General features: G+C 36.5%; 1 protein-coding gene across 1 annotated transcript; it reads left to right on the top strand.

The window, feature by feature from the left end:
- Window positions 1-1,631: 1,631 nt before the first annotated feature.
- LOC139695764 (venom protease-like) lies at window positions 1,632-26,098 on the top strand. Its single transcript, XM_071594542.1, has 8 exons — window positions 1,632-1,835; window positions 1,990-2,054; window positions 4,424-4,852; window positions 8,666-8,768; window positions 10,733-10,905; window positions 15,340-15,426; window positions 21,628-21,827; window positions 25,280-26,098. Exons 1-8 carry the CDS (start codon window positions 1,807-1,809, stop codon window positions 25,388-25,390), a joined length of 1,197 nt encoding a protein of 398 aa, XP_071450643.1. The 5' UTR covers window positions 1,632-1,806; the 3' UTR covers window positions 25,391-26,098.
- The last annotated feature ends 105 nt before the right edge of the window (window positions 26,099-26,203 follow it).

Below are 26,203 nucleotides of genomic sequence, written 5' to 3'. Positions count from 1 at the left end.
AATATTATCGGACCATGCAACAATACACGATAACCTAAACAAAACTAACATTGAAGTACATGAAATACACACTGATTGTTTAATAGATATTTTAAAACCCCAAGAAAGGAAAGTGAAGAAAAAGTCGAAGAATCACTTTCATAAGAGATAGGACCAGACGAGATGCTTGATCATTCACCAAACAAGGCTATGGAGACAAGGCAATTTCAGTGTCGGCAAGTGTCGTCACAACTCGCTTTGGCTCGGCCTTCTATGCTGAGTTGTCGGCTATGTGAGATTTGGTATTATTTGTATTGGCAATGATCCATTTCAAGCAATTTTTTACGACGAAATTGGGTTTTTTTTTCGTTGATTACTTTCCTTTCTTTAGTTGTCCCAAAGTACTAAAGCGTTTTGTGGCAATTAAAATTTCTCTCAAGTTCCTCTTTGTAATGGAGGTAAAGAAGTACTGTTATTAGATTAGGTTGAAAAGTTATAAAAATGGTTTAAGTAGTTCGGGAACACCAGGATAATAACCGTAAAAAAAGGCGTCGTATTATGGGCATCTCTTATCAGTGACGGCCTGATCACCAAGGTGAGTAACGCGCCCCGGCAAAGCCGAAGGTGGTGGATTCGAATTCACCTTTTGGCGTGGATGTTGTGCTGCTATTCTTGTACGAACTAATCCGAGTTCACTGTGCGGTGCCAAAAGACTGCCCGGTATATTTCTTTCGCGAGAAATCCCCAAAAGAAAGCTACTTTAAGATAGGAAAGTTGATAATTTGGCCTCCCCAGAGCTAGACACGAAACAAATGAGCAAACTGCCCTCATTGTCCGGACTGAAATGGTGATACGGTGTCAACCGTCGGAGCCCAAAAACCTTAAAGACTCAAACATCGAACCGATAATAACCACACTAATTGCCGTCTCTGGTATCGCAGAGTTTATACGGCTAAATTGAGTAGCTTCAGGCGTGATGTGGTGGAAGTCGAACAAAATGAATAACTGATCGTAGCACGTTTCCATTTGATAAAGTGGAAAAAGATCCATTTGCTTCAAATAAAAGAAAGGATAATTTCCACTTCCTACGATCAGTTATTCATTTTACACGACTAAATGAATAGAATGGTTTGAGGCGTCCCTTTGTGGAAGCGATTCATGTCGGAAAAGAAAATACTTTGTTTAATAATTAATAATTGTTTAGTGATTAATAATCGTTTAGTGATTAATAATTGTTAAATGATTACTAGTGGTATAGTGATTAATAATTGTGTAGTAATTGTCTAATAATTCGCACTTTGAATAATAAAATATCTATGGACGAACTACGTATGTTCTTTTCCGGTTTATACGACTAATATTCCGCGCCGGCGAACGCTCGCCGCAAGCAAAAATACGAAAGGCATCATGGTTGGGAGAAAGGGAAAATCATTGACTTGGCACGAGCGAAGGAGGAACACAAGTGGTTGAGGTCTGTTAGAGAGAGAGTGTCCATTGGAATCGGAGAGTGGGGGGGAGAGGAGGTGGAGGGGAAAGACGGGGTGAGGGGGGAGGCGAAGCACGTGGAGTGGGTAGAGGAGAGAGGGAGGAGGCTAAGAGGCGTGAGACACCCAGGGTCGATTCGACGGATTCATCGGCGGTCAGCGCGGGAGTGGAGAGGACTCGCGACCTTTAAAAACGAGCCATTAGTTCGGCTGGCGCGGTGGAGGCGAAGACGCTAAAGGCTTTTGTTTGTTTCCCTCCGTGCAAACCGGCAACACGTTTGAAATATAGTGGGTGGCGCGTATTGGAGAGGCCGTCGCGGACGCCTAAAGGACACCATAGAAGATGGCTACCTTCGGAGAAACTCCTAGGAGGTAGGTGTAGACTTCACTCACTGATGGGTGTGGAGGAAGATATGTTTTCCCTAATATTGCTACATTTTTCGTATGCGGATTTCAAAACGACATCTTCCTTTCCATTTTCCGCTGAGTACCCGCTGGTAATCCCTTTCCATTCGTTCTATTGCAGAAATTCACAGCGCTCAACAACGAATTATCTGTGCATCGGACTGCTCTTTCTTCTACTTTGTGATGGTAAGTCATATGTTCTCGAGGCTCAGAAGTGTGCGTTTAGCAAAGAGTCCGACAGCGTTGCTCAATCCGTCGGTCTGATGAGAAAATCGCTCCGTCTCCCGTTTCGCATTCGTCCTTGCCTACCAAAATTTTCTGCTCCAAAAAGAAACTGCTTTTCGGGAAAACCCAAAAACGGATGCCCTTCCGCTTGGCTCGCTGTACATCCGCTCCAAACAAACGCCCAGGAAATATTCAATACGTAGGCCGCGATATTCTCACAGAGAGGACATAAATTAAAGTTTCCCTGCCTAAATTTATACCTGGCTATTCACCCAAAACTATTATAATACCTATCAATACTCATAAAGTTTTTGTCTAACCGTAATACATATGTAAACATTGTTTTTTAGGGCTTTAAACATGCTAAATTTGTTCACCATGACGACCTTGCTTATAATAAATATTGTATGCCTGTTTCAGGCTCTCATGTGAACAATCCATATTCGATAGGTTGTGCGTGCTGATTCATTACCCATCCTTTTGCCTTATGATTCTAAATTCATGGTGAAATAAGTTGGTGCTCATCATTATTCTTGGCAAGGAATCACGCAGTTTCGTGGTGTTGCCTGAACATGAGGCCATCGTCCAGAGGGCAAAATCCCGTAATAGAAAGGTAATCGATGGCACGTAAACGCCGGTACAGAGATGAGTTTCCTCCACGACGTGATAGAATGGCAATGAACAGGAACGTTCTCTGGTAGTTTCTTGTTCAAAGACTCCATTTCAAGAAAATTGGCAACACCCGATGGCGAAATTTAAGTTTATTTCAATATTTTGGCGATGATTCATTTGCGGATGCAATTCAGGATCAAGGAACTATTCTAAAAATAAATTTGATCATCAATTGAGGTTGCTTAAACGTGTGCAACAACTTTTTACCGCCGCAGTCTTTTTATATGTCAAATTACTCTATCGATGATTTACGATGACTAGTGAGACAATAGAATTATTTTCCACAAGGGATCTAGGGCTAATAATTTCAATCATTCTTGGATTGTTTTCTGACTAAAAATATTCTTAGAAATCTTTGACCAGTACTAAAAACCATTAATATTTCAATAATTGGCATTCATGATGTTCATATCAAGGAGAATCAATCAGTGACAAAATTACAGTATTTTGGTCCAGCTAAGATTCATTTTTCTGATCTGACATGATAAGCTCTTCTCTATTCATGCTTTCGTAATCCCCATAGCTGTTAAGCTCCGTATTTCTTAGGATTTTTCAATCAAATCAGCAGTGAACGGCTAAAATAAAATATGCTAGCGATTAAAATAAAGGAACGATTTTTCCTGTGCCTCAATTCTAGGCTTACTGGTACCATCGGAAACCCAGACACATTGCTGAGGATAGAAGTGCTAATGTATTCGCGCCCTTTGCGAAAAATCAGGGTATCCATATATTCTCCCGCGACTCCTCTTTCTAATAAATAAACCAGAATCAACCACCATAAAGCATACCTTTTAGGCAAAAGAGATCCTTTAAATTCCCTTACTCATGAGATGAAATAATGTAACAAATTTTGAAGCGTATTATAATGGTAACAGATAACTAATTCAGTTGCAAATTAACATTTGGCACGTAATTTGTACCATGGCGGGATGATTTAATTGATGAGGAATCTTTGGGTAACACTGGAGCCGAGTGTCATTTGTGAAACTTCGGTTTTGGTTTTCTTGCGTGTTGCGAAATGCAAACAGCCGACGGAAGTAATTAAGTCAGTTCGCTTGAAGAAAAATATCCCTAAACGAGTCACGTTCTTCAAAGCTATCAGTCAGTTAACTACGTATCACTCTTTAAAAAAGCAGTAGGTAAATTCATAAAGCATCCCATATCGCATGGTGTGAAATTTAGACGGCGTGACAGACGATGGGACACATTTCGTGCCATTAAAAGATTTTACAAAAGCAAGCACGTATAATTGTTTCGTTACATCCGTTTTATAATTTTGCACTCATATGTGTGATTGATGGGTCATTGGCATTGGAGGAAACCTTGTAAACCCTGAGGGTTTGTGTGTGATTGCGATTCACGAGAGCTTAATTTTGCCTTTTTGTGTGCAACTGAGGTATACGTACGTGGGTCACCGTTTCTTAAACCCACTAAAGTGACCTCGTGTGTGTTCCCTATCTTTCCCATTATTTGTAACTTTGTTTCAACTCCCCCCCCCCATTTACAACCTAGTAACAATCAAGTTTATGGTCTCGGCTATCTCGTTTTCATTGCTCCACGACCGTAGGTACGTTCATTTTATATTTACTTAGCACTGATTCATTGAATTTTGAGTGAGACCTTCGTTGAATTGAATACGTTTTCATTTTTTATCGCAGTGCCAACCCTCGTGGATGGCTGCAAAAGTTGGGAGAAATGCCTCACCGTCTCTGAATGCCGAAAAATCCAGAAGCAGAACAACATCAAAGTCGGCCGGATAACAGACTTCTCTTTCGTCTTCCCTTGCGACGAATCTTTGGACGTGATGACGGTATGCTGCGCCACCCAGCGTCCCGGCGGACAGCAGGTGGTGGAGCAGCATCCGGGCTACAATATCACCTACGGAGACCCGGAGGAGAGTCGGTTGGTTCCCGTCAACGCCCCTCCTCTGCCGGTGCCGCTACCGCTTAAAGTGGAGGGCCTCAAGGTGGAGCAGGAGCAAACGGAGTCACGGGATACCGAAACGTGCGGCCTGTCCCGAGGAGGCGGCCTTGGTGGAGACGCAACGAGGGGGCAGTTTCCCTGGCTAGCTCTCTTGGGAAAATGCGGTGAGTGCCCGTAAATGGAAGGGTGTGACCCTTAAGCACAAAAAAGGAGAGAATTGGAAGATTAGCAGATGTCCAGTCTCCTTCGCTTCCAAATTCTCTTCTTTTGTTTTGGATCCATTTGACCTATGGCTTCCAGGGTCCACTTTTTATTTTACTTCACAGTAAATTGGGGATTCCTTTAAATCTTAGTTCCCCTTTTTCCAAAAACATTAGTTCATCAATAAAAAAATTCCTATGCACAGTAAGTACAGAATACTTTAGATTTTAAGATACTAACATCATGCTTAGTCCTAAAAAATGTCCCCAATACATGTCTCTTTGCCAATGTGTGTACTAAAATATCTCGAATACACTAATACAATGGGTTATCACAAGCACTTAAAACATTCAGTCAATCCGTGTGTTGATAAAGCACCATTAATTCCCAGACATTATGTTTATCACACATTTGGGTTTAATATATGGCACTATTGTTATCCAAGGACCATAAATGATAAACAGGTATAAAGTCCTTAAGCACAGGGATGCCTGTCTGTATCAGATTTTGGTGGTCGGGGGGAGGACAGGGGTATTTCTAGCAAAAGTGCCCGGCAAAATTAAAAGGAAGTGCCGAATTTAAAAGTTCACGTATTTTCAGATTGACCCTTTGTGGGGGTTGACGACATTTGATGCCCTTATGAAAATGATTGCCATAGCATACTGCACTTCTACGGGAAAATGCTAAATTAAAGTATGCATTTCACATAAAGAGACTTTTAGTTTGTGTAAATATTCTTAGATTGATGGCAATCTGAAACCCAGGTTGCATGTAGGGAAATTGGCTTTATATATGCATGCTTCAAGTTAGCAAATAGTTCTCCAATTCTTCTGACCATCCATTTGAGTGATGGTGCTAAATATGAGGAAGCCAGGGCCATTCTGAGTATTCACTAATCTGGGGAACAAAACTCATGCATCATAGTTTTGAAGATGATGCCCCCGTGTAACAACAATGTACCACATACCATGATGAAATGAGTTCTATCAGTGTCACTGAACTAGATTGAGTGAAGGCCTTTCCCATGCTTTGAAGAGGAGAGAAAGGTTTCAATGATTGCATGTGGATGATCAGCTTTTTACCCATTTCATCATCATTCGCACCCTTTTGGGGCTGCTTGAGGCTAACTCCCCTTTTTCATATCCTGCGTGTTATATGCAATTTTCATGGCCTTCATATGAGTGCATATTATTACTATATTACCTTAGATGGAAGTCCCTGAACACAGCAAGATTCAGTCATAGATTAGATCGATCACAAATGTATCAATTGTAGGATTTTACTTCCTGCAATGAGAAAATAATCGTACCCCCCACACTACCTTGACTTGCAAAATTAAATGACAGTACATTAAAAGACACAATTCATGTGACCCTAGGGGAGCAAAGATTATTTTATGTGGGTTATTATAAATTGGGTATAGGAATACTAGATAGTGTGGTAGAGAGAGCACAACAGGAAATGAAGATGAATAAGAAAGGTGACCATAACAAGTATATATAGTATATAAGAGTACCATACAAGTATATAAATATGACCATAACAGGTATACTTTATTAGAATTACAGAAGAGTTTAGACAAAGATGAATGGAAGAGATTTTTTGAACGCATAATTGGTATCCATGTAGAAGGATATTGGTCAAAGTACTGTAATAGATCAATTTTATTTCCTTCCAAAAAATACAGTTGATTGGTAGTGTGTGTGTGGAATCTGCACCTATACGTTTAATTTCACATGTGGAATTAAAAGACTGAGAATTGTCAATACAGGGTTAAATAATAGCACAAATAATAACCTAGATGGAGAATGTCTTCTAAAAAGAAAATGGGTTTAGAATGGAGAGGTGAAAACATGACACCTTGGAAGTACATTGTCAAAACATTAATGGAAAGGAATATAGAATGTAATCAGCATGACTCTGGATCTGTTTCACAGATGTTATGAAGGAATTCATTCAACAGAGAGGAGAAAACTAATGGAAGTATGTAAAATAGAGGAACAGATTGAAGGCTTGGTAACTTATTTGAAACCTCTTTTTAAATCAGAGATCAAAAGTTATGGTAGCTGGTAGACAATCAGAATGGTCAGTTATGTGCAGGGGATTAAGTGTCATCCATTATCATCAGTATTTGTTGACTTATATGCTGAGGAAACATTAGAGGGAGAATGGGGAGACTGTAATTGAGACTAAAGAAAGGTTGGCAACTTACAGACATCGAGTCAGATTTGTGGATGGCCAAGAATTAGTCAGGCAGTCATGAATTCAGTTATTTCCTGGGGTTTTGCAGGATCAGGAGCTACAAGATGAATATTAATAGTAATAAAATGAAAATAATGAGGCCATGAAGAAGCAGGATTGTTTAGTTGAACAATTCAAGTAGATATGACCAGGTTGGGGCATTTAATATATTTGGAGAGTATTTTGAAGTAAAAGGTGTGTAGTACATAATATAGAGAATTATTATGTTATCAAAAAAATATTTACAAAGAATGAATTGATGACAGGTACACTAGGTGAACTTCAAGAAAGTATAGTAAAGTATACTAAATATAGAGAAAGGGTATGGAATATGAGGCAAAATGATAAGAATTTATCAAAGGACTTGGTAATTCAGGCATTGAGAAGAATGGTAAGAATATCACATGTTATGTAGAGTGACCGTCAAATACAAGCAATGAATATTAATGAAGACCGACATTGTTTGGGAAGAGAGAAATTTGGTACACATGCCTTGGTGAGAGAAAAAAAGTGAATGGAGGAGATATAGAGTGGCTCCTGGGAGGGGAGGGCAGAGGCTTTTTGGAAAGCATGAGACTCATGGAAAGTATGAAAAACTAAAATAAAAAGGGCCTACTACGAGGTGAATGCCACACCATTGGGTAATTAGAAGTGCTTTGCCTAGGTACAGGCAAAGAAAGGGGAAGGGAATTAGGAAGGGGGTTAACATATGATTGCTCAATGGTATGTAAATATCATCAAAGGGCACACTGGGGTGAAATCGGAATGATTTTTGTCATGAGTCTCCCACAATTCAAAATCCTCATATCAAAGAAAAACTGGGGATAAATGACCTTTATATTTGAAACCTAATGGGTCTTATCAAGCCACTCCCATGGTCTGACAGTTCATAGGCAAAGGAGGGAACAGAACCATTTTTAAAATACATGACCACACCAAGGTAGTTAAGGATGGTCCTTTCTCATAAGAAACCCACCAGAGCTGCAGCTATTGACTTCACAAAAAATTGTTGAAACATATATCAATATCATTAGAAAAATGAAATGGACATTGATATTTTCAAAAAGGATAATAATATAGTGGGAATAATCATGAAGATTCTGACAATTAATATGGTTTTTGGTTAATGCACCCATCTCAAAATAAGAATGAAGAAAATGGAATTTTTAGTCAGAATCATTTTATATTATATATTCACCAATATTTAATATAAAATAATAAATCAGAACTGACGGAGAGTAATTATTTAATTTAAAGAATATTTTTTAAACTTTGGGAAATATTCAAAGGGATGAATTGTTATAATTTATAACAGTTGAAAATGAGGTCTCACCTTTGCCAATCATGCCTTGCACATTCAGTTCTGTCCTTTGATGCATAAATAGGATCTTTATTAGACATAGGTTATTATCATTATCAATTCTCCCTGAGAGTATCAGTTTAACAGGATTTTGGTTCTGATTATTGCTATTGAAATAGGAATGTATTACAAATGTTCCTGAAGTACATGGAATGACCTATTAAATTTCCTTCAGATGATGGTACTGAAGACTTCCTAGTTGATTGTGGGGGATCTCTTATAAGCAACCAACATGTCTTAACCTCTGCACACTGCCTTGATGGCCTCAAAGCACCTCCGTAAGTATTTTTCAAATTTTTATAATACCATATTTCATATATTTTTGCTGATATTTTGCTCATGATTACGAATCTCTATCCCACTCTCTGTATTGACATTTTCCCACATCCCAATAAGAGATATATATCTATAAAGCTGCATTTTTAATTATGTGCTAATAAAATACAATATCATATGATATAAGTTTTAATTAAAATGATTAATATCTGACCATTCTTTAGCCTGTCTTTGGGCATCACCAAATAGTGCCTTTGCATCTTCTAGATGTTGACTTTTGGTACAAAAGTAAAGCCATCAGCATAGAAAATATTTAAATTTCATATTATAGGGAAAATCATTGATCATGATGATGAACAGTATTGGGCCAAGCACGGAACTCTGTGGGACACCACATTTTACTTTAAGAACTGAAATCGACCAATGGGTGGCAATCAGCCAGATATAATTTCATAAGTTTCAGTGCAACTCCCTTGACACCATAATATTCTAGCTTTGAAAGTAATATTGAATGATTAATACAGTCAAAAGCCTTGATAATATCTTGTAGGGTCACATAAACTGATTCCCTTTCTTCAAATATATTATTGATGCAATTAACTATGCACTCATCAGCCAAAATTGTAGATTTCCCAGGTCAAAAGCATACTGTGATTGGAAAACAGATTATTCGACTGAAAAAAATTAAATTTTTGATATCTCATTCTAGCTTTAAAAATTCTACCAAAAACAGGGACTATGGAAATGGAATGGTAGTTAGTAAGATTATCTTTATTGCCTTTCTTATACACAGGTACTGTTTTGGAATATTTAAGAGGTGTTGGCAAATCTCTTGTCTCAATACATAAATTGGGTAATATAGATAATTGCTCTGTAATATGCACAACAATGTCCCTGATTAGAAAATTAGACCAACCAAAGATGTCTTTACATTTGGATTTCTCTAAGTTTTTCCAGCCAATATAATATCAAATGGGGTAACATAATTTCATTTAAAATTTAAATTATTTGTTGGAAGATTTTGCAGCATACTCGTCTTACCAATATTGGCAGTATCAACTTTTCCAGAGAACATATGGTCTTCAACAGCTTTTAAGAGAACGAATCTGGGGTAAAAGGAAGATTTTATTTTGCATTACCATGACCAACTTCTTCAATATTCACTCTACATGCTGCCTTTTGTTTATTTTCTGGATTGCAAATTAAATCCTTATATGCAATTTTTTTGCAAATTATATTGAATTATAATAATATTCTTTGTGTTCCATGTAAGCCTCTTTGTCATGCAGGCTTCCACAGGTTTTGTAAGAGTTTTAGTAACTAAGTAAATAATTTCTAAAAGCTAATAACTCCCTAGTATCCCAGTAATAATTTGCCGTTTTGTGAGATAACAGTTCAGTAATATTTTAGGAAAGCAGTATTCAAACATTTCTACAAAATTATTTAAAAAACTTGGAAAACTAAGTTGCTCAACTGAACCTGTACATATACCATGTCAATTGGTACAAGATTGCAGTGGCTAGAACCTCTCTGAGCCTTTTATTGTTAGGGGCCCAATATGTATGTTTTTTCATTTATTTGAAAATTTCTTTGGAGTCATTTGATTCATAAAAGTGAAGCTTATACCTGATGGTCAGACAAGAGGTAATCAATAATACTTTTATTATACAGTTCAGGACCACAGTTGGTAACTAAATTATCTAGGCAGGCAGAAAATCAAGTTGGTTCTTTGCTTGCCCAGTTTAAATTATAAGAAATCAGAACACAAATACTTTGATGCAATACTCTGGCCCTTTTTTAGTTTGGAACCTACATGTTTTCAGCATAAGATGATGCATTATAAGGATGGCTACATGAATGTTTGAAAAATGGGAATATGGCCTTTTTAAGGCTTATGGTATTTTCCAGAAAATTTTCAAAAAAATGACATTCCAATTTTATGACTAAATATGTTGTTTAATTTCAGGAAATTTGTCCGTCTTGGCGTTTATGACCGCTCATTAAAAAAATTCCAGTCCAATGCTTCCCCACAGCAATATGGCATAGAGAAGATAATAGTCCACGAGAGATTTAATTTCCCAGTCCTGAAGAATGATATTGCTCTAGTGCGTTTGGAAAAACCAGTCCCTCAATTTTCAGGTTGGTTTGTGGTCAATTCCTAATTTAATATGCATTGTTTCAATTCAGTAGAATAACCCTACCTTCCATTGGCTAGGAATCTTATCAGCATTGTCCATGTAATATGTAAATTTGTAGAAGAGCAATGATCTTTCTACATCACCTATACAAGAACAATGTCATAAATGATATATATCCATGAAAATCAAAACTTTACTGGTACAAAAATTTAGGTAGGCATTTTTCTTATTCTGGTCCTAATACAAAAGCAGATTTATTTTCATGTAGTAATATCTTTATAAGTTCATTTCTAACCCCTCTTTGTTATTTAATTGCTCCTATAGTGAAGCATCTGTGTATCTACCAGTGTTCCAATAACTAGAATTTCAGCTTGTAAAGGATGTTGTTGGAACTTTCCTAAAGTTTCAATAATGCCTTAATCTGATGTTTTATATTCCTTCCTCATTTCTTTAGTTTCCCCATTTAACTTCAGCCATCTTACACTACATGCAGTACTAATTATTTCCTTTATTCCCTTGTCTCTCTTGCAACCCTTTTCCATACCAGAAAGAGAAAATGGGACCCCACCTTTGTACCCCATGGTTCACTGCCACTATTGTTTTAATATTGAATGCTAAAAATAAGAATGTTTATAATGATAAATGAATATTACACTGTTTTATTATTACTTGGTAGTCCACTGCTTAAGGTAGGGATTAGATGGACTCAGAGAGAACAAACCTAAATTTCTTAGCATTGCCTAACAAGACAACCTAAAATCACATGCTACAATATATTGCTCTTTAATTCTGAATTCATTTTATCTCCCCTCATTCCATCTAACTTCCCATCATTTTCATACCCCTAACTTCCTTGCCTAATGACTTCCTCTCTATAACAGCCTTCACCATTCCACCACCAATCAAAATACTCTTTATCCATCTTTCCTGCCTTCTTTGGATGTTTTCCAACAGCAGTATTTCCTCCCCCACCATGCCAAATACTTATTTGTTTGTTTTCCTTTCTGTTCACTTCATCTTCTCTGCCCTTATTCACACCCACATTTCCAAGGCCTCCAATCTACGCCTATCATCCTGGTTCAATGACCATTTTTTGGTTCATTTCATAACCACATTCCATATCAAAGTTTGCACTAGTATTTTTTAAAATCTCTGTAACCTGGGTCCTCTTATCAATTCCCTCCTAGTGAAAGCTTCTTTGTGAAGTACAATTCTTCTTCTAATATTCCAACTACTTTGAGCATCCTGGTCCAAAACATTCCAACAAGGTTAAGAGTTCCACCTGTTCTAGTTTTTGCCCTCCTATTTTATATATATATATATATCTTAGCCTCCCTCTTTCTCCGAAACCTTGAAAAAAAAACACAGAAATCAACCTGAAGGTTGGTTTGGTAGGTGATGGTAGAGTTCACCCAGTACTAAGCCCTATACGGCGTGTGAAATTCACATATCAGGGTAGGGGGGCCAGTTCCTTTCCCTGTGCCAGTTATGGTTTCCCAGGAAGATCTGGTTCCCAAAAAATCTCACAGCTTGGGTTAAGCTTCAGGTGCCCAGAGAGTCTTGTCCAGGAATCGAACCCTGGCCATCTGGTCAATAGTCCAACTAACTCTGATAGTCAAAATAGCTTTACCCCTGGACTACCACGACCCACTTCCAAATCCTTAAACCTTATAAATTTATGCATATCAAAAGCCTCCAACCTATGCCTATCCCCTTGTTTAATGACCATGTTTCCACAGAATATTAAGCTATGCTCCCAATCAAAGTTTAAACAAGTCTTTTCTTAACATCCTTACACAATACCTCTGTCATCAATTACCTCCTTCTTATGAAATCTTATACGTTTTTGGCCATCCTGGTCCAAACAACTGTCAAGATATGTACAATGGTTAGCTGCTCTAGTTGGTCTTCTAACTTAACTTTTACTTTAGCCTTCTTCTTCCTCAAAAACCTTAAAACTTTTGGTTTAACAATAATTTCCCCATTGTATCTTTAGCAGAGTGTATTTGACACCAATTGGAATACATAATGAATGATGTATGTAATTGCAGGACTTACAAGGCAACTAAGAATTGAAAAACTATGTGTTTACATATTTGTATTGTAAGTTGCAGGCACACTCATTTATTGGACAGAGATGCGTACTCTTTTCCTTGAAGTTTTGAATAACACTAAAGCCTTTCTGTCTCGCATTCATGGCCATCTAAATAATTATGAGGAGCAGTCAACCAGCCAAAGTAGATTTTTTATGGATGCTCTACCTAAGAACTGCTAAATTTATAAGCTTTACCAAACATGACACTGATAAAATGTGTTCTCTGAAACCAGCATTACAATAATATCATACATGTATCAAATCCACTTTTATCCTTCCTACCATCATTTCATCCAATATCTTTCTGCCTCCTATTCCTTTACCCAATATTTTCCCCTCTACTAGTTTTTGATATACAATTGATACACAATATACTCTGAATTTGTTTCTTTACTCAACTCTTTGAATTTCTCACAACTTTTTCTCCTTCCTACCATGTCTAGTACTTCCTCATTTGTTTTTCTTTCAATCCATTTCACTTTTTCCATCACCCTTCATAGCCAAATCTCAATAAAACCTAATCTAAATGTACCCTGTTTCCTCAACAACCAATTAATTAAAGATGGCAATTTTCCACAAAAATAAAGTTTAATGCGACCGGTTTCAATGTTACTACATCATCATCAGGTCTAGTCAGACCTGATGATGATGTAGTAACATTGAAACCGGTCACATCAAACTATTTTTGTGGAAAATTGCTATCTTTAATTAATCATGATATTCCACCATATCACGCCTGAAACGTATCTTTTTACTCAACAACCAAGTTACCATACCATGAAATCATTTGCTCCATTTTGAAGTTATTGCTAGTATTTTCCTTACAGCTTTACTTAAGGTACCTGTCATCTGCCCCCCTCTTTTTATAAAAGCTTCTCTAATTATCGCAATTCTTCTTCACTACTTTGCCCACCTTCTTCTAAAACACTTGCTAAATAGGTGAACTGTTGTACCTGCTCCAGTTTATGCCTTCATCTTTAAGGTATCTCTCAGCCTTCATATTTATGAAGAACCTCATTTGAATATAGTTTCTCATCCTATACATATATACTGCAAAAATATTACAGCAGATTATAATGCATTTTCTCTGATGTCTTAAATGGGAAACCTCTAAGCATCCTATTCCAGAGTTTGCATGAGTGCCCTGGGTGTTAAATACTTACAATAAATGTTCCCCATTTTGAAAACACAGTGTCTACCATATTGCTTCACATGTAAGACACATTTGAATAATTGGTAAACAATTTACCCTCCTTCTCATCAAATTTATGTTGGTTGATACCCTTTCCCAATTAATATATACACTATACATGTATTCCAAACTAAGCTTCACTTCACGAAGAGCAATATGTGATTGATCTCCAGTCATTTGAGATTTCAACCATATTTCCATTTTACAACAAAAAATAAACAGTACTTATTGGTCATACTGTAGAATTAATAACTATTGCAACATTAACTAAACCAAGAACCAACAAATGTGGTTAACTCTTTTTATTGAATTAAAAAAACTATTTACAGATTAATTAATTAATTATGCAATAGTAGTTAATTATTTATTTATTTTACATAGTAATAAAGTGATTAATGATGAAGAAAAGGTTGGTGAAACTTAGTTTGGGTCTTTCCACTCCCACTTGGAAAATAAATATTTGGCATTAGTCGGTACCTTAGTAGATTATAATATTATCTAATACATTATGCACTGATGGATTATAATATAATTCATCAAAAAAAACCATAAACACAGTAATCAATCCGAAGGTTGGTTTGATAGGCGGTGGTAGAGTCCATGCAGTACTAAGCCCGATGGCATGTGAAATTCACACATGCCATGCCATGGGCGGCCAATTCCTTTCCCTATGCCGGTTATGGTTTCCCAGGAAGATCTGGTACCCAAAAAATCATATAGCTTGGGTGGCGCTGCAGGTGCCCAGAGAGGCTTGCTCAGGTATTGAACCAGGGCCCTCTGGTCATTAGTCCAACGCTCTACCCACTGGACTACCACGACCCACATACCTGTATCATGCATTGTTACTTTCAATTTATTTTCTTTACGTGTTTGTTTATCTGACAAGAGTAAATGTTAAATATTAGGTGCCTACCTATCTAAGGTGTTTCCCTAAATGCTTTGTTTTAGGGGAAGCATTATTTATTTAACCATATATCATTAATAGCATAGAATAGTTTATTAGATATGGTAAAAAAAAGTAGGCTATGAAATAAATCTCAATCTAACTTGTGAGAGTACATGTGGATATGTATTAGAGATGTTTATAATATGAATTAGTATATTATTTTGGTGAGTTTCCATATAAGTGTGATTATTTATTATTTCAGATTGGTTAAGACCAATTTGTCTGCCAGAGGCACCATCGTCTGAATTAACACAATATATCGTAGCTGGATGGAGGACCCATGGCTCACGTAAGTATTAGAATCAACGTCCAGATAATACACTAAGGATTGGTTCATAAGTGTCATTTGAACAGGAGAAACTTTGCATGGACCATATAATGGATACTGGCCTAATGGTCATAACTGAGGAGATGAAATAATTAGATTGAATTTTTTACACACATTTTCTTCTCTGCCTGATTGCCTACTCATTCATTTTGTTACTTTAATCACCTTTAAATCATCCTGCCATGATCACTCATGTAATAAAAATGAAAACTGGCAGTCAAATCTTTACAGTATCCCTAATCAAGTCTAATGAAAGATAAAATAAATACCTACTCTGATATTTCATACAAGAGAAATCATTCATTGCTACCAGTTTTTCTTACTAAACTATGAGGTCAGTCTAAAAACTACCCGGCCATGTAATATTTTGAGAAAAATAATAATAATAATAATTTTATTTCCACAATTGACAAGTACATAGTATGGTACAGGATATCATACAATTATGTAATCCTATGGGGTATGTCCCCTCCCCGGACTACAACCTTGACGTGGTGGAAGAGCTTGTGCGTTCCGATGACCACTAGAGCTGTACTGGCGGGAGTAATAATTATTGCTCCTGGTAGGGTCACCCATGCCAGATAGGTTGAAGGTTAGGAGCCAGACGAAAGGATGTCCATGCAGCATCTGTTCCTCAGTGAGGCGGCTGCAATGGCGTCTGACCCCAGTGGGGCGGCCAGTAAGTGATGGTGTCACGTTAAAAACACTATTGAGGAAGGCAACGGGAAACCACCTCAATTATCATTCCCTAGAAAAATATGATGGACAATAGAGATATTTTGAGTCCTGGCAACCACGGGGCTCGGCCCAATCGGCCGTGTGTCGTGCCCGGCAGCGGGGGAGGCAAGGCTTCTGCGGTAGTCATCCCACGATACCCTTGCAAGGGAAAACCAGCAGCAGCAGGGCAGAAGATGCAGGAGAAGAAGGCCACATTAGTTACAATAGGAACGTGGAGTTTTTGGACAATGATGAGGACAGGGAAATTGGAGGGTGTTAAGCGAGAGATGGAAAGGGGAAATATAGATATTTTAGGTCTATGCGAGGTGAGATGGAGAGATAGCAGGGATTACTGGAGTGATAAATATAGAATAATATACAGCGGTGGGGACGAGAGCCAATGAGGGGTTGCCATAGTATCAAATGAAGAGGTAGGAAGAAGCGTAGTCAACATAGAGCAGGTAACGGATAGAATACTACTAGTGGAGATAAAAGCAGAACCGACAGACTTAGTTATTATTCAGGTATACATGCCACCGAGCAACCATAAGGAAGAAGAGGTCGATAGGATATACGATCAGTTAGAGGACATAATCGCGTGTGTTCCTGCAGAGAAATATTTGATAGTGATGGGGGATTGGAATGCGACGGTAGGCGAAGGAAGAGATGGTGACGAGGTCGGGGACTACGGATTAGGCATGAGGAATGACTGCGGGGAGAAAGCAGTTGAGTTTTGTAGGAGACAGGGCTTAGTTATCACCAACACTTGGTTTAGACACCACAAAAGACGCAGGTTTACATGGAAAATGCCAGATGACTCAGAAAGGTATCAGCTAGATTATATCCTGGTTAGACACAGGTTTAGGAACAGTGTGATAAATTCCCACAGCTTCCCGGGAGCGGATGGGGACTCAGACCACAATTTAGTTGTTATGAAATGTAGCATCCGTTTCAAAAAGATAAGGCAGGGGCGGCGGATTAGAAAATGGAATGTAGAGGCATTAAATGGTTTGAAAAGGAAGGAATACAAACAGGCGGTAGAGGAAATCATGGAGGATGGTAAAGAGCTAAGTACTATCGAAGAAAAATGGGAAAGTAATAAGAAAGGGTTGTCTAAAGCCGCCAAACGAACTATTGGAACCGTTAACGCTAAAAGGACTAGGAAACCATGGATCACTAATGAGATGATTACAAAGATGGATGAGCAAAGAAAATGGAAGAATGTAAACACAGAGTCAGGCATATGAAGTACAAAGAATTAAACAATAAATAGAGGCAGGAAACAAATAAAGCAAAAGAAGCATGGTGGAAGATGCAGTGTGAGGATATGGAAAGTTTGCAGAGGAAGGGTGAAATTGGTGCACTGCACAGCAAAGTTATATCTTTATAGGGAAGTAAGAGAGGGAGATCAATGATTGCAGTTAGAGATAAGGCGGGTAAGATAATAGTTGACGCAGGAAAGATTCAAGAGAGATGAAAGTATATAGAAGAACTGTATAGTAACGAACTCAGAGCAACAAAGTTAGACATAGAAAAGGAACATGACGTAGAGGAAGACAGCTTAGGTCCAGGCATACTAGACAATGAGATAGAAAGGGCATTAAGGGAGATGAAAATAAATAAGGCCGTGGGGGTAGATAACATTCCCGTGGAACTTTTAAAAAACTTAGGAAAATGTGGGAGGAAGAGGCTATATGGGCTGATCCGTAGTATTTATGAGGAGGGAATCTGGCCGGAAAACTTTGTGAGATCAGTTTTAGTTCCTATTCCGAAAAAGGTAAAGGCTACATCATATGAGGACTACAGGACGATAAGTTTGATATCCCATGCAGCTAAAGTTGTTCTCAGGATCATAAACAAAAGGATAGAGAGTAGGGCAAATGATTACTTAAGGGATGAACAGTTTGGGTTTAGGTAGGGCAGAGGTACGAGTGATGCCATTGCAGTAATGAGATTATTAATCAAGAGGAATATAGAATACAACCAGGAGGTATTTGCCTGTTTTGTAGATTTCGAAAAAGCATTTGATAGAGTGAATTGGGAAAAAGAAATGAGTATATTGCAGCAAATACGAATAGATTGGAGGGAAACGAGGCTAATCGGCAACCTGTTCATGTCTCAGACTGCTCATGTGCGAGTGGGGAACGGGGAGTCCAGATGGGCAGCGTTAGGAAGAGGTGTAAGGCAGACAGTCATTCACACTGTAAAAGCATTTTTCATTTGAGTACATAAATAACTTATTTTTAAAAATAGAGAGTGATTTTTCATTTTTTAAACTCATGGGAAGCCTGTTGAATATTTTGATGCACAGAGAACGAGGTCCCTTAGGCATCATTGTCATGCTAGCAGACACTACAAACAGATGATTATTTCTTGTCCTAGTCCCATAGGTGTGTGTGCCATTATTTGATGGGAATAGAGGCATGTTCTTTTTTACAAAAATTATTGAATTATAAATAAAAACACCAGGGACTGTTAAGATGCCAAGGCTTTGAAAGAGAGGTCTGCAGTGGGCTCGATGGGGTCAATTGCAAATGGACCTAAGCAATTTCCTTTGAATAATAAATATTTTGTTTAACTTAGTTGATGACCCACTTCCTCAGATTATGATACCGTATGATACAAGAGAATAAAATAGACCATAGTGGAGTGTTTTTAAAACATCCATACTAACAGTATGTTTCAGAATTGAAATAAGATAGTACACAGAATTTAAATATTTACTTAGATTTGTGATGTGCAGGTCCCATTTCAGGTATTTATCAAAATATAATCCCAAAAATGTATACTCGTTAATAATTTTATAGTTATTTGACATAGGCTGAGAAGTACTTTTATCAGAATGGCAGGTTTTTGCAGAGAAAATCATGGCCTGAGTTTTTGTTTTATTGATAATAAGGTTATTCCCATGGCACCACATGCCCATGTCTTGAATAATGGTTTTACCTAGAGTAATCAAATCTTCAAAGGATTTCTGATAGAGCACAATGCTTACATCATCTGCAAATAAGACACAGATACAGAGAGGATTTACATGTAATTTTTTGGGTAGGTCATTTATATAAATGAGAAATAAAGTTGGACCCAACACCGACCCTTGAGGAACACCTTTTCCGAACCTAATGGTGAAGAGAGGAAGGTATTCCCAATCTTCTGGGCAGCTACCCTTTGTTGCCGATTTTTGAGGTATGTTCCCAATTACTGCTGTGCTTGGCCTCTAATACCCATTTGGTCACATTTGAACAAGAGTTTATCATGCTCAACCATATCAAATGCTCTGGACAAGTCAAAGAATACACCCATTACTTTCTGCTTGGAGTTAATTTGTTGTATGATGGTGTCAAATGCAATGAAAATTATATTCTATTGTTTCAGGCTTCACTTCGTGGAAGTATTTAATATTCATACTAAAAAGAAAGACTCGTACTTTTCCACAGATATTTTTTTTTCAAATGAAAATTGCCTGCTCTGTTGACTTTTCTTTTCTGAATCCAAATTATTTTGGGGATAGCAGGTTATTACCTTTGAAAAATTCTATTAGCCTTTTATTGAATACATACTCAAATATTTTTCCTAGCTGGGGGATAATAGATATGGGCCGATAATTTCCCTCATCATTTTTTCCCCTTTGTTTTTGTAAATTGGTATTATCTTGGATACTTTGAGGGCATCAGGATACATGCCTTCTCTCAGACTCTGATTTACAAGTAAGAGTAAGGGACTTAAAATTTCATCTATACAATTATGAATTATTTTTCCTGATATGCCATTAAATTCAGTTGAGGCTTTTTCTCCTACCTTGGTAATGTGTGAGCAAATCTCTGAAATGCTGCATGGTTTAAGAAAAATAGACTTGTAAGATGTAGCAAATGAGATATTGATATCATGAGGAGGATCTTGTACATTAACCATCGGTAGCTTTAAGAAGGAACTATTGAATTCGTTTGCCAGTTTTATTGGATCCGCTGGTTTATTTTTATCATTCCTAATTTGGTCTGGTAACTCCAATACATTAGATCTAGAATTTTGTTTAATAATATACCATGCCATTTTTCTGTTATTGGTTGCTTTTCAGATTAGTTTATCATTATATTCTTTCTTTGATTTCTTTATGATAATACGGTACAGCTTTTTTAAGTTAGAATATTCATGGTGCAGTGTGTTATCTGCAGAGGACATATTTTATTGTGATTTTATCCTTAATACCCTGGACAAATGCCTAATTTCTGGAGTGACCCAGGTTTTTTTGAATGGGTTTAGGGTCCTTAAATGGTACAAGGGGAAAGGCTGATTCAAAGTGACACAAAAGCTTTCTGTAGAATAGGCCAAAGTTACTGTTCAGGGAGTTATTCTCACTCAACAACTCCCAATTCTCTTGACTCAAGAGAAGCTGATAGATGCTGACATTAGGGTCACTAAAACCCTCTTTAATATGGTAGGGGCAAGAGCAGATTTGCTAATTTCAGACACATTGAAAACTGACATAATTCTAGGACAATAGAGCATTAGTTCCCTTCAAACTAGTCCATAGAAAATCAGTCCCTTTGGGACCTCACACACACCTCAGCATATCTTCCACATTTGAAAATAATTGGCGAAGTCCTTTTTCAGAATGGTCAACAGCTGCCTTGTCATATCCTCTTTTGTCTCATTAATGTCAAGTATTTCGTTCTGTAGATACAGGACCTTACTCCAAGCAAAAACGAAGAAACAAGTTTTCTAAAAATAGGTCATAAGTGGAAATGAATCATGGATGGGTATATGGCTATGACCCTGAAACAAAAGCCCAGTCTTCCCAACACTCAGTAGACGAGATAAAAGAGAATGTGATGAGGCAGCTGATGGCCATTCTGTAAAAAGGACTTTTCCGATTGTAATGAAAAGTGAAAGAGATGCTGGGATAAGTGTGTGAGGTCCCAAGGGGAGTATTTTGAAGGGGGGTCTAAGGTTTCATTGTTCTAGAGTGGCCATTTGTCTCAAAATATTACATGGTTGGATAGTTTCTGGAGAGGCCTCATATGCTCAAACAACATAAGAACATTTTTTTTATGCTTTTATAATATTACATTTGAATATTTTGAATATCTACACAAAATTCAAGTATGTACCTTCTGTCCACCACCATTCCTTGTTTTTAAACCATACTCTCATACTTGTATCACACCCCACTGTTAATTGTTTTCTCCAGGAAAGATTCAAGTTGTGCATATCCTTCCAACCATGATATACCTCCTAATTCTTTCTCCTTATGAAAAGATACATAAGCTGAAACACCTTAACTGCAACTAAATTGCTGTTATATGAATCTATGAATCTTATGGTATACACAGCTCTAATACCTATACATATTTTGCAAATACATTAGTACCTATTCATTATATATTGTACACATAAGTGCCTCCTTTCAAATGAGGTAAATTCAAAAATATTTCTCTTTTTTTTTAGGAGGACTTGCTTCAACTACCATACCAAAGTTTGGTCAATCATCTCTGAATAATTCAGGCTTATGTGATTTACCAATACCATTGCAACCAATAGCAGAAACTCAAATGTGCTTTGGATCCAATCCTAGCTCTTGTTTTGGGGATTTTGGTGGACCACTGATGGAAGTACTAAAAACTGGAACAACAGAAAGAGCAGTTCAAGTAAGTATGGCAAACATTCAAATTAAGTTAGGTCTAAATTAAAATTTAACAACGGTTTTGTGTTGAGTGCCCTGCTTTCATTTGTTTGTGAGCAAATGGTCATAGATCCACATTTTGATAATTACTTGACATTCCTGCTGTGAAAATCTTAGTCCATAAAATCAAATCGCTCCAATTCTCCAATCCAATTCGTATCTGGGTTCAACAAAATACATGTGACACTGTAGATAAGTATTTGTTCAGTTGGTAAGCAATTACATATCGCCCCATATATGCCGGCAGGTATCTTGATGTAGAATTTTGAAAATCTACAGTTCATATAGTAGGTATGTGCATAAGGTATGATGACAGTCATGGTAAAGTTTAGATGAACTAGAACACTCACCAGAGAAAATGGAATAAATGATTAAAGTACTATCTTATAGGAAAATTGATGTTGTAGAGCATTCCATGCAAAGAATATGCAAAGAAATTATTGCAGGTCATTTTTTATTCACCCTCCTCTGATACCAATAATTTTTATTTAAATGAATATATATGTATAGCTGTAATATATTAATATTTAATAATATCACCACCATAGGGAAAATAAAGAATTTTAAAATGGCATGTAGCGGATTGATTCTACAGTCATATAATAATCTTTTATTGCAAAAAATATTTTTCTTGATTCCCGGTGTCACATAAGTACTACTAAGATATTACCAGTGATAGATAGCTTCATAGTTAGTTATCACTGTTTTTTGAATAATTTAAGTAAAATTCATCATATGCAGACCTGAATTGAACTACAATTTATCTGAAAGTAAGATTAGTCATGTCATATTTTCCGCATCCCTTTAGATAATTTCACAATTGTAGCAAGTTCTTTCGAAAGTTTTGGAATTTTAATGCACGCTTACTCACCATTCAAAGGTTCAAAATACACTCGCTTTATAATATTGTATTTGACTTCTATACATTTCCTGCACAATATGGACACTGATCCATCATTTTTATATTCCTTGTGTATATGAGTGATGTGAAAGCGAGGGAGAGTAGTGTAAGAAAAATATTCACAAATATTCTGACAATATTTTCCTACTTAATTTTCATCAGGGCAGACATTTTTGACAATACACCATAACCTCAGAACATTGAGGCATTTTTCTAATGCAAAAAATTCATGAAGTAAAGGTCTTTCTTTAGCCTCCTGTGATTTTCATCTGTTGAGGCCCCTAAAAAATCATTTGGAAGGCCGACGTTTAAAAAATGATGATGCCATAATTTAACTTACTCATTGGCTGCGACAGCAAATGAAAGGCTTCTTTGCTACCGGCTGTCAAGGACTTGTAAAGAGACAGGATAAGTGTCTAAAAGTACAGGGTGAATATGCAAAAAAGTCAAATAAATTTCAGGAGTACTACTACTTTCATTATTATTGCCTCTATCCAGTTTTGCAAGTTATTTATGGACTTACCCTCATATCTGTGAATGTAGACAATTTATATTTTTTGTTTCATTGATCTATAGGTATTAAAAAAACCAATTTCTTATTGTGGCTTAAATATTCTGTGGAAATAGCCATGGTAAAGTTTTCCGCGACAATTGTATAGGAAACTTGCAAATCAAACTTTAATTCACTTGGGAAAAACAAAATTATGCATCATCAATTCTGGTAATCCTAAGGTAGGTTTGATGCCCCTCTCAGTTGAATTTTTACATCGGCTAATCTATAAATAATTCTTCTTTTTGGTGTCCATAATTATTTGTTACATACATTTCATACCCATGGTCCTCCCCAGCTATAGATTTTCCCTTTCCATTTTTCCTTAATGACTGTCTTCATAAGGTCGTAGTGGTACAGTGATAAGAGCTTTGCGCTCCTTATCAAAGACATTGGTTCTATTCCTGAGCACACCTCAGGGCACCTGTAGTTTCTGGGCAAGTTGTGTGATTTTTTGGGTTCCAGATCTTCCTGGGTAACCATAGGCGGCACAAGGAAAGGATGAATGAATTCTTCTCCCCTGATGTGTGAATTCCACATGCAGATGGGTTTAGTACATACTAGGCAAATTTGTACCCTCATCTATCAAGCCAAACCTTAAATTGATTACTGAGGCTGTGGTCTACCTTCAACAGATCATCATGTGTCATAATGTGTCCAATGAGGTTAATCCTTTCTCTCTTTGCAGTTTAACAGATTAATTTCTTCTCCTACTATATTTAGAACCTCTTCATTAGTTATAAAATCCATCTATTATTCCTTTATGATTTTCCTGGAGTGCCACATTTTCAATAGGTTTTCTCCAATTTTCTTTCTTAATGGCTGTCAGTGCTAGAGATTTCTCTGGGGAGTCAATGTTTACTGTGAGCAAAATTATGAAGTCAATATTAATTTACCTGGGGCTAACTGGAAAGTGTCATGGAAAATCATAGGTTAAACAGGTAAGTATTTTTGTTAAATGAATTTACTGCTTCGAATTTCGAAAACAATTAATGCAGCTCTTTCTTTGAACATTTTGATTTACAATTCACTGCACTGAATGTGACTTTTCTAGAGGAAACTGCTTATGGATGGATGGAATAATATTCAATGAGTGTATTGCATGCATTCCTTGTTAGATCAAATAATTAAATGGGTAATTTCTTTAAGTCCATAACTTAACATTATGTCCAAAAATGTGTATTGCTGAGGCTATTGCAAAATAGGACCAAACAAGTAAATGAATAACAAAAACTTTCACTCCCTTACTTATTCCAATGTCATTACCCTAACATTAAAGTATATATGTACATGCTGTCATTATACATAGTCCTTTAATATTAAAATACTATAGCCATTACGCTGATTTGGAAAGGAGTTTAAGTACTTAATATGGACATCAGTGGACTCTTGTATATTGACCTAAATATAATCCATAAAAAAGCATAAGAGTAAATATAGGTCTTGTGGAGTTGAAGCAAATGTTCAATTTCATACACTTCTCCTTTTATCCCCCTGATTAAATAAATAGTGTATAACTTTACCATTATCTAAGCTGCCTTTACATAGCTGTCTCATATTGCCAGTTATCCATTAGTACTGATTTGGGCATACCTGAACCATAACATCTGATATTATGAATCCACAATGTCAGTAATATTTTTCACACTCCTAGAGTGTTCATGAAAATTTGTCATGACCTTGGAAGGGAGTAAAGGAAGCAAAATTTGTTTCAACTTCTTAATAATATTGTTTCAGTGACAAAATATTTTTATTTTTGTAATAATATAGTATGAGTAATATTTAGTTGCAATAAAATGTTTTTGGTTTAAAAAGGGATAATCAATGAATAGTTTTATTCTAAAAAATTTAACCAGAATGACATTTAATAATGTATCTACATGTAAACATAATTATTTCAATTATTATCATAGAAAAATATATAGAAATGCTTGGAGGATTAATATAATTTTACCTTCATCCATAGGTTGCATTATTTTCTTACGGTGGATCACAATGCAATGCTAAGTTTTCTGCTGATTTGTACACCAAGATATTTCCTTTTCGGGAATGGATCATGAAAAATATGAACAGTTGAATGAACTGAGAATGTCTACAAATAACCCATTTACTTAATTCAAATTCATTGTCATTTGGCTGTGACTAGAATAGCACAATATTTAACATCACACTGGGATTTATGTGGAAATGAAATGTGAAAAGATGTAACCAGAACTCTAATGGGACAAGGACATTAAATGTGAACCACACGTTGCTATGAGTGGCTGTGAATGCTGTGAAAATATCTTAATTGTAAATTATGGTCAAACCAACTTTCCAATTAATTTTGTACCCATCATAAATAGTATCTAAGCATTTCTGTTGCTGATACTATAAGATGCTTCTTTGGCTACCCTTAGTGAAAGGAGCTGTTTGATAAGACATTGTAATTTGTAGCAATTTGGCATTGTAATGTAACATTTTGGTACAAAGTAATTTTTTCTGTGAAAATGTTAATGGATGTTGTTAGTTATAAAATCAATTTGTGTTGTCTTCATTTCTTGAGTGAAAAAATGGAGCCTAAATATGTATCAAGTTAGTACCTACATGTATTTTTGTATTATAACACTGTAAACTAAAATGAATTTCATATTTATACTATCTATCTATGTGCATTATTTTTCTAATTACTCTCAAACTTCAAGACCTCAACTCATGATGAGGGCATTGAAATGATTTATATATTAGAGTGGACATAATGTAGGAGAATAGCCAGTTAGGTAATTTCGTACCTTTTTTTCAACTCAAAAATCGGTTTGATAGCTAAAGGTAGCACATATTTTGTTCAATGGTCCAGCATGGGTATGAAATTTACACTCTTGAGTTAGGAGGTCGGCTCTCTGTGCATTGT

The sequence above is a fragment of the Hetaerina americana genome, unplaced genomic scaffold (genome assembly GCF_022747635.1).
Source record: "Hetaerina americana unplaced genomic scaffold, ioHetAmer1.1.p SCAF_63, whole genome shotgun sequence".
NCBI classification, from domain to species: Eukaryota; Metazoa; Arthropoda; class Insecta; order Odonata; family Calopterygidae; genus Hetaerina; species Hetaerina americana.
This window is presented reverse-complemented; position numbering and strand designations above follow the sequence as displayed.

What these genes read in the sequence shown, in the direction of transcription:
- LOC139695764 (XM_071594542.1), top strand. Translation starts at nt 1,807, where the DNA reads ATGGCTACCTTCGGAGAAACTCCTAGGAG. An exon ending in AGCTCTCTTGGGAAAATGCG is followed by an intron (nt 4,853 to 8,665) that starts GTGAGTGCCCGT and finishes AATTTCCTTCAG; the next exon opens with ATGATGGTACTGAAGACTTC. An exon ending in CAACAGAAAGAGCAGTTCAA is followed by an intron (nt 21,828 to 25,279) that starts GTAAGTATGGCA and finishes CTTCATCCATAG; the next exon opens with GTTGCATTATTTTCTTACGG.